A 17,965-nucleotide genomic window follows, 5' to 3' on the forward strand; every position below is an offset into this window, starting at 1 on the left:
ATGTAGAATTTGTGTGAGGTGCTGTGTATATTTTGTTGTACATCAAATAACGGAAATCCATGTTGAAGGAATATCTTTAGCAAGGTGATTCTTTAAACCGACAAATATGGCTATGCATGGGTTACAGCCAAGTGCTTTGTTACAGAATTGTCCAGAAGACTATTCAGAGTCAGATTGTACAGGTAATTGTTTGTCAATTTACCCCATTATTATCAGTATCTCTCATTTATAAGAAGCTACAAAGGGTTCGCATCACTTAGATTGTACGCTCCTTTGAGCAGGGACTTCTCTCCTCCTGTCTTCTCCACTTTGAACTCTGCTCGCCAGCTTCCCTGCCTTCCTCCTTGAGGACCCTTTTCTCCCGTCCCCTCTCGCTCCCTCCTCTTCCCCCTGGGGGTCTCCCTCTCATACGTGCCCCCCCTCCTTGGGGCCATTGTTGGCAGACATCCCCCTCTCCCCGCCCCGCTAGCTGTGCCTTGAGCTCACTGAGTTACTGTGATTATTGTTTACTGTACTGTGCTGTCTCACCTCGTATTGTAATTTTGTTTGTCCCTGTACGGCGCCGCAGACACCTAGTGGCGCCCTATAAATAAAAATTAATAATAATAATAATGACATATACAAAAAGCAGTGATCCATAACACATAACATGATTTGCATGAAGACCAAAATACAAAGATCAGACATACCGGATGAATAAATATACAGGTAACAAGGTAATGTAGATTAAATTATTTGCGGGACAGTGAGTTAGAGTGATGGTAGTTCTCAATGAGATGTAGGCCTAAGCTTAAGAAAACAGGGCTAGGGAAGCAGGCCAAGAGGTACAGAGGGTGATGGAATATTAGAAGGAGCACACAAGGAAAGAGGGCACTACACTTGAGAGCTCACATCCTAAAGGAAAGGGGGAGACACAAATAGGGTGGTATTGATTGTGGAGTGGGGGAGAAAGCTGAGACAAGGGAGATAGGAGGAAGGCTGATAGGCTTGAATAAAGAAATGAGTCTTAAGGGCACACTTAAAGCTTTTAAGAGTAGAGGCTAACCTGATGGAGCATGGGAGATCGTTCCACATACAATATATAATAGATATAAGAATTCCACCTTATGGGGACCCATGGGTGTTGCGTATTGAGCTGGGTGGTCACTAATCAGGCCCTATAGCTGCGGGCTGTTATATTAGTTTTTCAGCTCAATCCTGTCACTATTACTGTTCTTATTCAAAAGATTTTTTTTGAAAATTAGTACCTCATAGATATACAGGTAAAACAAAAGAAACAATCCTTAGTTGGTGTATCTACCTTTCTCCAGAAAGCTTTGCCCAACCTGCAGGAGCAGCTGAGTGAAATGGTTGGTGATTCAAGGGAATAAGAACAAATCCCAGTCATTAGAAAATACTTTTATTTTATTTTGTTTACAAAAGTGATCACCAGATACACCAGGCCAACACAGATGCTGCTATTTATGATATATCAAGGTTTGGAGGTTTGATGTATTTAAACTTTGTAGTTCTTATCTGACATTTTTTATTTGGGGATTTAGTGGTCCTTTAAATTTTGAACCTGCAAGAAGATGGTCAAGCATTTATTGCATGTATTTCTCCTTATTTTCAAGAAAAAATAGATATTTTAAAATAGTTCAAGGACGACGCCAACAGGAGCTATTCATCTTGAAAATATTTACATTTTAGAGCATGGGTAAACAGTGTTTGCACACATGCATGTTTTGTTTTCTATTTTGGCATGTTCCTTTGCTAATAGACAATAATATTGTCAGCTGACATCTGTGAGCTGCAGATTGCAAAACTCCATTCTCTGGAACACCTGGCCCCTGATCCTGTGTCTGTGCCAGGTACAGATTCCAGGACGAGGCTTGGTATAACTGAAGACACCCCTGCCCAGACTGAGCTATAGATGATTTTTAGACCTTTTTAATTCATGGGTGAGATTTTACAATTCACGTTGTCCAGTTAATTCAAGGTTGCATTATGGAGCCTAGACCCTGCAAGGGCAGCAGTGAATGACATACAGCAAATGTCCGTCTAAGAGCCCCTTATATGATGTGTTTTCTCTTAGTTCACTTGCCTTCTGTTTTCTGACTGATATTTCTTATTTCATGTACCTTGGTCTCATTGTTTAGTTGCTTACATCATATTTCTGACCTTTTGTGTTCCAGATGCAACACCATACAACTCCGTTCTGTGTGTTTAGAACAAGTGAGGTTCCACAATGAACAGAGGACTTAGAAGAGGAAACTTTGGACTTCTACTGTTGTTTTCCCAAATTCTAAATTTTGGGGTCACTAATATCCCCCCTGTGACTTTGGCAGTGCTCGGACTCAATGTCTATCTCTTTTTTTGCCCCTTTAAACCTCTTCATTATGCCTGCATTAGTGTACACGAAAGTTATCACCACAGTGATTGGCAGCGCTTACTGCTTTCGCCATTTCACCATGCTGACGACTGGCACCTCTATTTTAACATGATGTCCCTGTTATGGAAGGGCACTAAATTAGAGCAGAGACTGGGCAGCGTTTTCTTTGCTGTAATAATCTTGGTGTTCTCACAGCTGATCGGAGTGGTTTATCTAATGGTGCAATTAATCCTAACAAGATGCACGGGCGATCCATCCTACACGTTTCAGTGTGCTGTGGGATTCTCTGGTAAATTACTAATGCAAATGTATTTATTCATATAAATATCACTTTAAAACCAATTCTATTTAAACTTTTAAATAATTTTTTAAGAGAAAGAAGATTTCTAAAGATTTTACTGCAGGTCATCCTTTTCTCTACTTGAGTTCAAACCTAGCTTAGTGAACTCCACTACACTTTCTGGTCTGAAGGATTAACCCAATCTCCGTAGGATTAACTAAACTTTTCCAAGACTCAAAATTTTCAATATTACACTCTTAAGCTAGGTACACACTACAGAAAATTTTCTTCCGATGCGATATCTTTTACTGATTTTACCAACAATTTGAAAGTCCCGCTCAGCATGCTGATTCATGTGTACATCTGTCATAACCATCTGCTGAATATATTGTGACTAAACACTGCTGCACTCTCTCCAACATCGTTACATCATTTAGAGAGATTTTTAGTCCGGCTATAAAATCAAATAAACCGATACAATGTGCTTTGGTATGATAAAATATGATCAAAGGACCGTACGCACTAATGCGATATCGGACCTAACAGTCGTATATCGTGTGTGTTGCATGATAATTGGGTGAAAAACCTGTAGTGTGTACCTAGCTTAATTCCTATTTTTTTCTTGTATCCCTCCCACTTCAATTGCTTGTGGTTTTGAAGGTGAAATAAATACATTGAGCAGACTTATCATCATCAACATCTATTTATATAGCGCCAGCAAATTCCGTAGCGCTTTACAATTGGGAAAAAACATTAATAAAACAATACTGGGTAATACATACAGACAGAGAGAACCCTGCTCGCAAGCTTACAATCTATGGGACAATGGGAGTTTGAAACACAAGGGCATGTGCTACATCATATTGCACAATGGACCACCTGGGATGCAAAGGTAAAAGTATTGAGTGGGCTGTGTGATCAGTCACACAGCAATGTTGGTAAGAGGTTGTTGTCTTGTGTTAGCTGTGTAGAGGGTGGTAATAGGGTAACCTAGGGAGATTAAGATTCTGGTTAAGGAATATCATAAGTTTGAAGAGGTGAGTTTTCAGAGAACGCTTGAAGGCTTGAAAACTAGAGGAAAGTTATTGTGCGAGGGAGGTAATTCCACAAAGTGGGTGCAGCACGAAAAAAGTCCTGTAACCGAGACTGGGAGGATGTGATGAGAGTGGAAGAGAGACGCAGATCTTGTGCAGAACGGAGGTGTCGAGTTGGGAGATATTTTGAGACAAATGCTGAAAGTGAATACAGTTTTCAATGTAGGACACTATTTAATATTACAAATGGAATTATATATAAATAAAACTGATTTAAACTCCAAACATTCAGTATAACTGCCATTGATTCCTTACAGGCAGTTGCTGGTGTCATATCTTTATCAAACCTGATACTGGCAATTGAATATTGAGATGTTGAAGCACAGACTCTGTATTGTGTTTGCTTAGTATAGTATTGTTTCTATTTGTAATAATAAATAATGACCAAGTTTTACAAAAAAAATACATTATTTTGTGATAAACTTTCATGAACATTCTGAGTAATGATTGTTAGCCTGTGATAATAAATTGTACCATTACTATAGTGGAATACTGATGGAAATTGTGACAGTTAGCTGCTAACTGATATATTATAGTTGCCTGAAAGAACTAGCCAATACCTTTTTAATGTCTCTTTTTACTGTTTACTTCTAGGGGTGCTGTTTGGCTTAAAAGTGCTTAATAATTATTATCACCCTGGAGGAGCGCACAACTTTTATGGCTTTCGTGTACCTAACAAGTATGCTTGCTGGGCCGAGCTGGTGGCAATTCACCTCCTATCACCACAGTAAGTGACTACAAGTCTTACTTTACAGCTTTATTATTACACATCTATCATACATGTTATTATTCACAAGACTACATACCCCTAATAACAGGTACTGAGATCATGTTACAGAGATAAATGTTTTCATATCTAGCAGTGTTTGGTGTTGCTACTTATTTCTATCCATTATTATTACTCTCCGTGTAATTGTTTCAAGGTTTTGACATGAAGCTGCATCTCTAATCTTCCTACAGACTATTACCCATTGTGATATCATTTGTTTCATGGTATCCTGTTGTCAATCATGCATTTACCTGTACTTACCTCCCATGTCTTCAGAATCTAAATTATTATAATCTCTCATGCTACATACATATCTATGTTTTCAATTTGGAAAACTGGGTCTAGCTATCTGGCACTCTTACCAGCAGCACCTTACTGCACAAAGACGTTTAAGCAAAAATTTGGGGCATTTTGAAATCAATGGGTGAAGTAGTGTCACATGCTTTTTATTAATGTCACATTGTTGTTGTTTTTTATTCATGGTGTGCTCAGAGTAGCTTGCTTCCACAATTATCTATGCTCCAGTGTTCATAAATGTCCATCATTCAGTTGCAAACTACATTAGGGCATTTGAGAATGCCCAGGGCTCCGCTACCCAGATGGGACCTGACAATCTTTTCTAGTATTGTGTAATAACCATTTTTTTGTTTTATGTGAACCAGTCTGTATCCTAACCAGAAGTCAGTGTTACAGATGCAAAGCCATGGTTTACCGCAGAGGTGCTCAAACCCAGTCCTCAAGAGCTACCAACAGGTCATGTTTTCAGGATATCTGTCTGTAGAAACAGGTGGAATAACAGGTGGGATAACTACTGAACCAGAAAAATAGATTAACTCACCCATGCATGATTAAAGACATCCTGAAAGTATGAACTACAGCTTAGATTGAAGTGGTGACCGGGTTTTAAAATGTGGGGCCATGTAGTAGGATCTGCAGTCATGGCACATACGGGCAGTTTGGGACATTGGTGGTAGGAACGATGGTGCAGCTCCATCAGACAGTCGGTGGAGCCAGAATGTAAGTGCGCTATGTAGTATTATTATTATTATCGTTTATTTGTTAGGCGCCACAGGTTTCCTCAGCGCCGTACACGGCACAAACAGTATACTATACAGGGTAAAACAATACAGAACAATAAACACAAAGTACCAGAACTTCAGAAACTCCAGACAGGCAAATACTGTAAAGACGGAGCGGAAGAACAGGTGTGGAGACAGGAGGGGAGAGGGGCCCTGCTCATACGAGCTTACATCCTAAGGGAGGGTATACAAAATCAGGCACAAGAGGAGTGAAGCAAAGGGGAGAGAAAAGGAGCCAGGGGAGAATCAGAAGAGGTGGGAGGTTAAGTGGATGGTTGGTAGGCCTTAAGGAACAAGTGAGTTTTAAGTGCCCGCTTGAAGGAGCACAGATTGGGTGAGAGACGGATGGAGCGAGGGAGGTCGTTCCAGTGAAGGTGGGCAGCTCGGGAGAAGTCTTGTATTCTAGAGTGGGAAGAGGTGATCAGAGTGGAGTAGTAATATTTACGCAACAAAGGTATGAAAAATGATTGCGTCTCAGTGAATATACTAACAAAAGATCAGTGGCAGATGCTGGATTCATGAACTTGTACACATCTGCAGGTTGTTACCATCTCTCTCTTCCATTCTACCATTATGGATGTGATATTGTGACGCACAATGTCAATTGTGCAATTTTACACAATTTTACATTTATCATCTGACAGCCACAGATAATCAAAACAGCTCCTTAAATAGTTCCTCTGCAAGCCCACCACTATTGATGCATCTCTATAGGATGAGGCACAACTAGCAGTACATTGTCCTATGGAATAGGTTTGTGGTTACCATAGCAGAATAATGTTGGTGCAGTGCTAGGACAATGTTCAAACTACAGTGCAGTTTCTGCAAAGTGTTCTGAGCAACGGGAGATGTGGAGTCTGTAGTCATTCTTGTTAGCATTCCTGACATCTGTAAGAATCACATTTTATTTAAAGGCAGATTAAGATTAAATCTCAAATGAAGGACCGTTCTACTTTTTGAAGATTGTTTATTTTTTCCCACTCGGTGCTCCTGGTTTTAATACTAATCCATTGTTAGGCACTACTTCCCTTGTTTCTATTGCTGCTTGCAGTTCTCAGTATATGTTCTTAAACTGTGTGTTGTATAAAGTAAGATGAATTGTTATGAATCATGTTCTGATAATGTCCACTGGTCACGTCAAGTTGACCAGTGTAGTGCCATATGCCTGCCCATTAGTCAATGTATGGTTTCATCTGCCGAGCAGCAAAGTGTCCCTGGAAATTATTATCAAATTAACAACTATTGTTGTTATCCTTCATTTATATATTACCAACATATTACACAGTGATGTACAACAAGCTATATCACTGGCTAATATTTGCCCAGTCTCTGTTCTTACAGTGAAATCTGATTGGCTGTCAGGTTTAAATGAGTCAGTTAGTTGGCATCAATTTGAGCATAGCCCAGCAAGAGGAAGGTGAAAAGGAGAGACAGATGACTACCCAGGTAAGTAATGATAAGGCTCTGCATATTAGACTAGACACTATATATGTGTATTGTGTACCTGATAAGTGGATGAGCAGTGCTACACAATCAGATGGGAGCTATGATGGACACTACAATGTAATATGCTGATCATTCAAGCTGTTGATTTACAGGGCACAAATTAAATTATCCTTGGACATTTTTGTATGACAGCTTTTGCATGCTCTATTTGCATAATTTGCCAGAAACACTTTGCAGTGCATGCACCACCTCAATCCACCCCTCTTAGTAGGGAGACTCATTCTTGGAATCCTTACAATGAATGTAATGAAAGATGTAACCCATTCACTGCCAATAGCCTAGATTTGTAATGCCTTGTCACACACATAGGAGGCCAGTGACGTAAAATATTTGTCATCTGGCATCAGCTCCCACAGCCAATGGCCACAGGTTAGAGCAGGGGTCGGCAACCCCCGGCACGCGTGCCACACGTGGCACGCTGACCACTTTTGTCTGGCACGCTGAAGCTGCTTCAGCAAAGCAGCCGATGATGGCCGAAACGGAGCTTCTGCGCAACTTCATTACCCAGACTTCATTACCCAGACTTCATTATGCCACAGTGAAGCTGCTTCAGTAATGAAGCAGCTTCAGCAAAGCAGCCGGTGATGGCTGAAACAGAGCTTCTGCGCATGCGCAGAAGCTCTGTTTCGGCCATCACCGGCTGTTTTATTGAAGCAGCTCCCAGGTTTCTGGAGAAAGACGAGTCTACAAAGGTAAGTAAGGGCAGCAAATTGAGGGGCACATATACTTGCCATACTTTGTATTTCTGGGGGCAACTGTGGCATACTATATATTTATGGGGGCAACTGTGGCATACTATGAGTTTCTGGGGGCAACTGTGGCAAAGTATGAATTGTGGGCACAACTATGAGGCATAAGATGAATTGGGGATACAATTATGAGGTATGATGTGAACTGGGGCACTACTGTGCGGCATAACTTTTTTTTGCTGGTCCCTTACTCTTAATATGATATTAGCCTCATAAAATGATATAGATATATATATATATATATATATATATAGCCGAGAGGGGAGGGGGCGGCTACAAATTGCCCGGGCCTACTTGGTGGCCCGAGTCCCCACTGGAGACCTATCTTTGAAAATACATTTTTTATTTTAAAAGTACTTTTTTTTTTATTTTTTTTATTGAGTGCAGGGGAGATCGGTAGTAGCTAAATCCCCTTCAGCTCAGGTATCTTCAGACGCCAGGTCATGTGACTGCTGTGGTCACATGGTACTCGGCGGGCTGCTGGATATCTTCCCATGCTGTGCAGTGGAGAATAAGGTAAGAAGGTGTGCTGGAGAGGGGGCATGTGTGACTAAAGGGGCTGGGCAGAGGGGCGGCAAGTGTGATTAAAGTATGTGGGCAGAGGGGACATATGTGAGCAAAGCTGCTGAGCAAGGGGGCGTGTGTGAGTAATGCATTTTTCTGTAAGAGGGTGGCCTGGTGCTTTTCACCTGCTAGACACACCCCCAATAATGCACTGCCACCCCCCCAATTGTACGACCACTTGCATGGTAAAAAAAATGTTGCGCCGCCGCTTATATATATATATATATAATTATATCTATCACACTGGCACACCTGGGCTTCACTATATTTTAGCCGGCACTCTGATAGAAAAAGGTTGCCAACCTCTGGGTTAGAGTTTGCGTGAGTTGGGAGCCATCTGTCTCATATGTTAATTTAGTCTAGCAATATCCAGATCACCTCTGCCACAGTGCCCCTAGTGCCAAAGCATGTGATTACTCCGAAATCGAAGTCTATGGTATTAAAATACATGCTCTACAAAAAAAAAAAAGTTACAAAACAATAAATGAATCATTGTAAAAAACAAACAGTAAATAAACTCACCTACACACTTTTTCTATATGTATTATTTTATGGGCCAGTGCAGATAAGGAGTATATTTTGGGGTGTTTAACTAATCGTATTTTGGCATTGCTGTCTGTCCCCACATGCTCGTGTGAAAACAACAGAACGTTTTCGCACACTAGCAAATGCTAATAGCAGCTGTACGGAGTATGGTGACATGAGCATTAATGGTGTTCGTGTCATACTCTTTTAAAATTGTTGTAGTTGTGTTACAAATGGTAGTAAAATGCATGTGGATGTGAGGCCTTACACTGCCACTACCCTTGTTACATTGTTACCTCTTTAAGTATTGTAAAGTTGTGAGAAACCTTTTTCAGCTCATAAGTAATATAAATGAATATATGTTGCCAAACAAACTTTTAAGTGTGGGAAATTTTCAAATTTTTCTTACCTGAGGATATTCACCTGTAGGTGAATTCCCCAAGGAAGAAAAAAACATGATATTGAGGCGGAAAAGATCAAAGCATGGTAAAATGCACAAATAAACACTTTATAGAGATGTATATCAATTTGAAGAATGCTGTGACTTGTTGCAGAATGCTTGTTTTTTTTTCTTGTATAGCAGAATAATCTGAACAAAACAGTACTTTTACCACATTTTTATTTTCGTACTTCTATCAAGACAAAAGTAACAATTTTACCAAGGCAAATAATATTGAATGTCAAGCTTTTTTCACTTTTTTTTGTTGTTCCATTTTTACAACACGTCATTGGTGCTTCCAGGCTGCCCGTCTCCTGCCGATGCTTCTCCTTTTTCAGTAATGTTGGTTTTTATGTTTTTAAAAGCTCTGCACAGACAGCATCTTAATAATGAGGAAGCACCATAAACAAAACACTGAATATAATCAATGCAATATCTGAAATCTTCTACTTTCAAAGTAGTTTTGAAGTTTATTTTCCTTTTTGCTTTTGTGACAATATGTTCGTTTTTAGCTTGACATTCCCTTTAAAACAGGTGAATTATACGCACATGTCCGTAGCTTGTGTAGCCCTATTATCTGCCAGGTAATTAGTAACAGCAGCTAATGAGCGCTGACGTGTGTCACAGAGGTGACTTCAGCACCTGCAAGTATTGGCACTACTACACAAGGAGGCGCGGAGTCTAACACGCCGCCGGTATTCACCAGGGACCCCCGCAAGGGAGTTTGGACTTTGCGGCGAGCGACGTGCAGGTCGCGGCCCTCCCAGGTAGCTACTTGCGAGGTAACAGGGTAATCCGTAGTCGTACAGGCAGGGTCAAATCCAAACGGGCAGAGAAGGTACCAAATCAGGAGGCAGAGAATAGTCAGCAGGCCGAGGTCAAACCAGAGTAGCAGGACAAGACAAAGGAGAATCCAAAGGCGAGGTCAGGAAGCCGTGCAGTAACAGAAGTCAAACAAGCAGGATACTATATGAGTAACAGGAACACTGGAGGTTAGATAAACTAGTTGCTCTGGCACCCTAATGGTGTCTGAGCAGGTTACAAATAGGAAGTGATCAGTCCTCATTGGTGGCAGCGAATCGGCGGTCAGAGCAGCTGACCGCCGACAGGAAGTCCAGAAGCGCGTTCGTTGCTATGGCGACGGGCGCGCCTGCACACCCCGCCGCCGGAAGACGCGTCCCCGTTGCTTAGCAACTGGGCGCTCAGGAGGAGACAGATGTCCGTCCCTGCTTAACGAGGAGGCGCAGGGACGGCGTCTGACAACGTGACAGGACACTGTTCAGCTACTTAATGGACAAGCCTCAACTATGTATTCTATACCCACATTTAGAAAATAAGAAGCCTGGAGCTGCAGAGATGCAGTTGCATTATGGACTCATATTGGAGTTTTCATGTCTGCCAGTAGAGCACTTGATACATCTGTATCAATATATTTATGTATTAATTAGAGCAAAATGTATGTTAGCAGAGCAATACCAACAACTGCAGTTTCAAAACATTTGGCAATCCTTGCATGGAGGTTGTTGAATTACAAAGCAGTTGATATATTATTCCAGTACCTAAGATCCAGCTGGTGACACTGTAATCTGGTACTGAGATAGATCAGGGCCTCTATGCAGGCGTCGCTATTGCTGTATTGAACTGTATTAGCCCCTTCTCTTGTTGAGGTAGCTCCCAGGCCCGTGCCCTACTTGCTGGAGCATGGGGTGACAATCTTAGCTACTACTAGTTACAGTGCCATGTCCCTCCTATTCCGGTTTACCAGTCAACTGGTGCCACCACCTCTTGTGCCAGGGATCTTGCCCAGAGCAACAGTACATACTTTCCTCAGTTGAGGACAACCAGTTTTCCCCCACTGAACCAGAGGGCAGGATTTATTCCATTTGTGGGTGAGACTTTGAAAGGAAGTGCAATATTGTCTATTAGAAATATGGTATGCTTACCTTCTATTTGTTTGTTTAAGATTTTTATTACTACTTTTGTAGTGTGGGGGTTAGTTCAGGAAAGTGATCATATTGCTCTTTGACCCTATTTACCCAGCAGTCAGAGGCTGTGTTAGAAAGTGTGGATTTGTCATATGTGTATTGATAAAATTAGATAGCATAGTCGTCAGCAGCAGCAGCTATTTATATAGGGCCACTAATTCCGCAGTGCTGTACAGAGAACTCACTCACATCATTGTAAGAGTTGCACAAAAGTTGAACAGAAGGGAAACATTGTAACTGGAAAAACTGCTACATGAGGACAACATTCAAAAATCATCTGTGAGCTCTGATATTCTTCACCACCTGCATTGTACTGCCTGCACACACTCTGCTGATCTGTTTCTCAAACCTAATTCTTGCAGCTGCAGTTTTATTTATGACGTTGTTTGTATTGCCACCTTTAAACCACACTTGCTACTTCACTTACCCTGAATCTTTAACTGGCTCCTCAGTCCCCCCCCCTGCCCAGTGGTCATACACAGCCACTTCGCTCAATATCATAACCACCCTTGCAGTCCAGCAACCCCAACAACCTTATCCACATCTCTCCTCTTCCCTCTCTTTCTCTATCCAGTGGTCTCTGGAATGCCAGGTCAGTCTGTAACAAATTGACCTCTATTTATGATCTCTTTATCTCTAGATCTTTTAACCTACTTCCACATCTGACATATTTCCAAGATATGACCCTTTCTCCCTACGAAAGCCACCAAAACTCTTATTCACTCTCTTGCAATCTCTCGCCTTGATTGCTGTAATCTCCTTCTCTCTGACCTTCCTGATTCTCACCTGGCCCTCTTAAGTCTATCCTCAGTGCTGCTGCCCACCTAATTTTTCTCTCCCGCCTCTCTATCTCTACTGTCCCCCTTCACCAGTCCCTACATTGGCTCCCCATGACCTGCAAAATTAAATTTAAGAACTTCACTCTCACCTTCAAAGCTCTCAATAAATCCCCCCCCCTACATCTCTAACCGCATCTCTACCTACATTACTCGCCGCTCCCTCCGCTCTTCCAATGACCGCAGCCTCACTACTTCACTGATCACTTCTTCCCACTCCTGTCTCCAGGACTTTGCCCTGGCTGCTCCCCAACTGAGGTGTGATCTCCCATGCTCCATCAGATTTGCCTCTATTCTCAAAGGCTTCAATCGTGCCCTTAAGGCTTATTTCTTTATTCAAGTTTAACGGCCCACCTCTTAGCTCCCTTGTCCTATCTTTCACCCCAACTCCCCCAGTCGGTACCACCCTATTTGTGTCTCCCCCTTTCCTTTAGGATGTAAGATCTCATGAGCAGGCCTTTCTTTCCTTGTGTTCTCCTAATATTCAATCACCCTCTGTACCTCTTGGCCTGCTTCCCTAGCCCTGTTTTCTAAAGCTTAGGCCTACTTCTCACTGATAACTACCATCACTCTCACTCACTCACTGTCCCGCAAATAATTGGATCTGCATTACCATATTACCTGTATTTTTTATTCATTCAGTGGGGGGAATTGAATTGGCCGCGTTACTTTAAAAAGTAACCTGGCCTGCGCACTATTACCTTTATTACGTTAATAGTGCGCGTAAATACCGTTTTTGCGGTAGTTTTAACGCCGACTTTTTCAGAAAGCCGGGTTAATATTACCGTAATAACGGTAATACATTTAACGCAGCGGTACTTTGGGGGGAATTGAGTTCCCCCCAGTATGTCTGGTCTTTGTAATTTATTCTTCATGTATAATGTTATGTGTTGTGGACCTCTGCTTTCTGTATATGTCATGTACGGCGCTGCAGACCCTTTGTGGCACCTTATCAATAAAAGCTAATAATAGTTAGTTTTAATTTTGCAGTGGAGGTCTCCTTCACTATAACTTTATCAGATAATATGTTATCTACTTATGATGAAAACACGTTAACTGGTTTACTTTTAATAATAGGAGGTGTTGCCATAGGCTTTTAGAGAGCAGCAAAGGAGAGCAGAGCGGTGGAGAATATTGAATAGGAAAGATAACCATTTGTGAAGGAATTACAATCTGAATCTATGGTCTGTGAAAGGGGTGGGTGGAACAGATAAAGTGAACTGTGCAGGGAGGAAATGAGACCTTATTACATGACTAGGCTGTAATAAGTTATCTTGGCAGAAGGCCCCGCTTTCCCACCCTTCAATAGAAGATCTACCCTGTTTTTGTAACCTGATGTTACATGTATGAAGAAAGGAAAGCCATCAATCTCACTTAGTGTAAGCGGCTGAAGAACAAACATTGCCACAGGCGGCAGCATTGAAAGTGTATATTTTTAAACCACAGGAATGTCATACTTTGTCGGCTTCAAAGATGAGAGGAAAATATTTGTCTGCTTGCCATAATCTATGTTGTTATATAAAGTACTTACATATCTTCACCTGTGTATAAAACCTACTATAACACTAACATTTTTTCTTTATCATAAATAGCAATTAATGTATTTGTGGACTTGAGATACTAGTTTGATATACTGCAGAGATGATGGTTAAAACTTATAGAAGGCATTGTACCCATTGGTCTCAAACCTACTAATTCTGCTATGGGTTAAATGTGAGTGCTTAGTAAAATTAAAGCGGCATTAATGAAGCCTTTCCACAAGGATAAAGTAGTGGCATCTACCAGTTTCTATTGCGTGGAGAGCAGCACGTGACAGTGTTCACAGCAGGACAATTTTCAAAAACACCAGCTATTAATAATAATATATTTTTCATTATTATCCTTTATAGGGCATCGCATGAGGTCCACTGCACCATTAGAGAGCAAACAACAAGACAGTGCATGGTATAACAGTACAATACAGTAAGCAAACAACACTACAACTCTCAACACAGCTACTGGGGTGCAAGGGGTATATTCAGCACAAGCTGAAACCTGTGCCCATTAGCGTAGGCGCAACTAACAGTTCTAGAGGCACTGAAAGAGGTGCAAAGACAATGGAGGAGTGGAATCAATGGGCAGAGAGCCTAAGGAGGAGGTGCACAGTGTAGCAGGTGAGCAAAAGTTATAGGTAGCGAGAACAGGAAGGAAGAGGTCCCTGCTTACTAGAGCTTACAATCTAAATGGAAAGAGGCAGACAAACGGTCGACACATGGAGGTGAGCCAATGTAAGGGGAACTGAGGGCAAGAAGTAAGTGTGGGAGTGATGAAGGATTAAAGAGGGTGATACATGGTGACTTGGTTAAGTGGAGAGCTGGGTTTTCAATGACAGTTTGAAGTTATACAGGCTATGTGATAGTCTGCTAGAATGAGGTAGATCGTTCCAGTGGTGGGGGGGAATCACAGGCTAAATCTTGGATAAGGGAGTGAAATGTGGTTACCAGAGGAGAGGAAAGGTGATGGTCATTGGCCAGCTGGAGAGGGCGGGAAGGAGTAGGGAGCAGTGGAATTGGAGAGGACCTTGTACATGAGGGTGAGGAGTTTGAAGAGGATTCTGTAGGGGAAGTGGAGCCAATGTAAGGTTTGACAGAGAAGGTATGCAGATGTGGAGCATTGAGAGAGTAAGAGAAGTCACCTTGCAGCATTAAGTATAGATCGAAGAGGAGCGAGATGGGAGTGGGGGAGGCCAGTAAGGAAAAAGGTGCAGTAGTCGAGGCGAGAAATGATCAGTGAGTGGATAAGCGTTTTGGTGGCATCCTGGGAGAGGAAGGGTCTGATACAGGTAATGTTGCCATTCAATGTTTGTCCTCATACTTGAGTCTTAAACACCCTTACTCCTACCCTTAAAAACTTGGTTAGCATCTGTATACATCTTTGGCATACCGTTGGGAGAAAAAAAATGTTTTATATTGTTTGCAAAAAATAAATTAATTGGCTATTCCTGGTGAAAATGCTTACTGTTTTCTCTTTTAAGTCATATTACACTAGGGTATCTGCAGCTATTGTCATTGTTTTTGGGTCAGTGATATATCTGTAGGGTCACATGTTATACATGTAGGACTCTTGATCATGTGTACTACCATTGATTTGTCCACTTCTACTTTTCCAGTTTGTTTTCCGACTAAGTGGTTAAGTTTTGTTTGACTACTTTCTGTACGTGTCCTTCTTGCCCAGCTGTTGCTTGAGCTAAGTGAATAAATAATATCAACGAATAACAGCTTTTGGGGGACAGGATAACAACCTTAATAAATGGTCTGCTATAAAATACTTACAGGCCTGTGGATAAAGCTGCTGTGTTTGACGTTATTTATCTGCAGTAAGGTGTTGGTCTTTAACATTAGAGGATTTATCATTACAAAGATATTGCAATGCACATAGTGTATTAGGAAGTTACATATATTATCTGTCTTACCCCAAACAACGATTTATTCAACACTAATAATTTTCTTTTACGCATATCCATTTCACAGTGCTACAGCCGTGGAATGAAATCAAATATACACTCAGGGCCTGATTCAATAAGGAAAGTAATGCAAAAAAAATGAGCAATTTTGCACTATGGCAAAACCATGTTGCATTGGAGGGGGAGGTAAATTTAAAATGTGGGGACAGATTTATAGTTGGGAAGGGCATGTCCTGGATCAACTTTGAATTTCAATGTAATAATAAAGCTAGCAAGTATTTCTGTGCTACATGAAAAAACAGCCCGTATTTAACTTATGTGGAAAATAATTAACTAATTTGCATCTCTTGTATTGTAACATGGTTTTTACTAGTAGGTTAATTGGCTGCTGACAAATTGATCTTCGTCTCCCGATCTGTGTGTGTGTATGTTAGGGAATTTAGACATTAAGCTCCAATGGGGCAGGGACTGGTGTGAGTGAGTTCTCTGTACGGCGCTGCGGAATTAGTGGTGCTATATAAATAGCTGATGTTAATGATGTTAATTATGATGCTAGTCTGTGGCTATGCAGCCCCATATGCACAAAGCCATGATGCACTGTGTGTTGTAACACTTTTCTATCATAGCCAGCATTATCTTTTTTTATCAATTTGTGCTACAGTAGCTTTTCGGTGGAATTGGACCAGATGGCCTAGCTCTCCACGCGTATCAATGAGCCTTGGGTGCTCATGACCCTTTTGTCATTTCACTTTTGGTAGGTACTAACCACTGCATTCCGGGAACACCCTACAAGACCTGCCGTTTTGGCATTTGGCATTCATCTAGCCATCACAATTTGGCCCCTGTTGCTCAGATCCTCACACTTGCCCATTTTTCCTGCTTCAAGCACATAAAATTCAAGAACTGACTGCTCAGTTGCTGCCTAATATATCCTACCCCCTGGCAGGTGCCATTGTAACGAGACAATCAGTGTTATCCACTTCACTTGTCTGAGGATTTAATTGTGTGCGTGTGTATGTATATGTGTTTATATATGTATGTATGTGTGTATATGTATGTATGTATGTATATATATATATATATATATATATATATATATATATATATATATATATATATATATATATATATATATATATATATATAAAATATAATTTATGCTAAAATAGATAAATTATAGGAGAAGCATTCATTGTAAAACATATTTGAAGATGTCTGTTTTAAGGTGAATGAATCAACATTACTCGAAGGGAAATTGTTGAGGGACATTACTTTAGCATTAGACTGACCTGTCAGACGAATGGACATAAATTGAGCCTGTAATTTACCTGGAGGGTACAAGCATTGACACTGAATTGTTGGTCAGAGCCCCAGGTGTTTCTTATTACTGGAATCTGCTGCAGAATTAAAGAAAATATGTAATGATTCATAAATGGATACTGAGATCTGAAAGAACATCAGAAATGGGAACCTCTCATTACAACAGATCACTATTAGCAGGCTTAAAACAACATCAACCTGCAAGAATGTGACATATTTAACATATGCCCTGTACACACATTCACATGGGATTGCTTTATGTTGAAGAACAGCTGCTCAGATTTGAGGCTGATTTAATGTTGTTGTTTTTTAGGAGATACAGACACAATTTACAGGTAATTGTACTTTTTACCATTGAATTGAGGCAAAATCTAGGAAAATACTATTAATTCCTACCGAGAATTCCAGCACGAACGTACAGGGGCTTCTCAGGGTTGGTTATAAGCATGAAATTCCAGGGCAAACAAATACATGTTTCTTATGTGTTGTCAATTTGTTACTTCAATTCATACAGCTTAAATTGACAAAGCCTTATCACTTTATAATATAATACTTCTCCATTTTACATTTAAAGTACACACTTGTGTGTTGTTGTCATTACAGGACAGATAACATATGTGAGTCAGGCTTTCTGCATGTTGGGTTTCGTGCCGGTTCTGCAGATAGACCCTTATATGTGTACTGTATTTTTTACATCTTATCATCATCATCATCATTTATTTATATAGTGCTACCGATTCCACAGCGCTGTACAGAGAACTCACTCACATTAGTCCCTGCCCCAGTGGAGCTTACAGCATGTTTTCGAAGTGTGGGAGGAAACCCACGCAAATATGGGGAGAACATACAAACTTTAACTAATAAGGCCATCATAGGCAAACTGAGGGGGGATTCTAGTGCCTGGAAACCCCCCATCCAAGCCTGGGGAACTGTATAATTGAGGTGACTGGACCCTGCCCCCACTTCACACAGCTCTGTTTGAAAAGGGAGAGCTGCGTGCACCTAA

The 17,965-nt window shown here is 41.0% G+C and overlaps 1 protein-coding gene across 5 annotated transcripts in view; it reads left to right on the top strand.

Moving 5' to 3' along the window:
* RHBDD1 (rhomboid domain containing 1) overlaps positions 1-17,965 on the top strand; it is an 80,102-nt gene that overhangs the window by 7,828 nt on the left and 54,309 nt on the right. For all 5 annotated transcript variants that reach the window (XM_075201951.1, XM_075201952.1, XM_075201955.1 and 2 more), the window contains exons 2-3: positions 2,175-2,660; positions 4,340-4,472. In XM_075201951.1, coding sequence (XP_075058052.1) covers positions 2,228-2,660; positions 4,340-4,472 — 566 coding nt within the window. In that variant the 5' untranslated portion in view covers positions 2,175-2,227. The remainder of the gene's footprint in view (positions 1-2,174; positions 2,661-4,339; positions 4,473-17,965) is intronic.

Source organism: Mixophyes fleayi, chromosome 3, assembly GCF_038048845.1.
Source record: "Mixophyes fleayi isolate aMixFle1 chromosome 3, aMixFle1.hap1, whole genome shotgun sequence".
NCBI classification, from domain to species: domain Eukaryota; kingdom Metazoa; phylum Chordata; class Amphibia; order Anura; family Limnodynastidae; genus Mixophyes; species Mixophyes fleayi.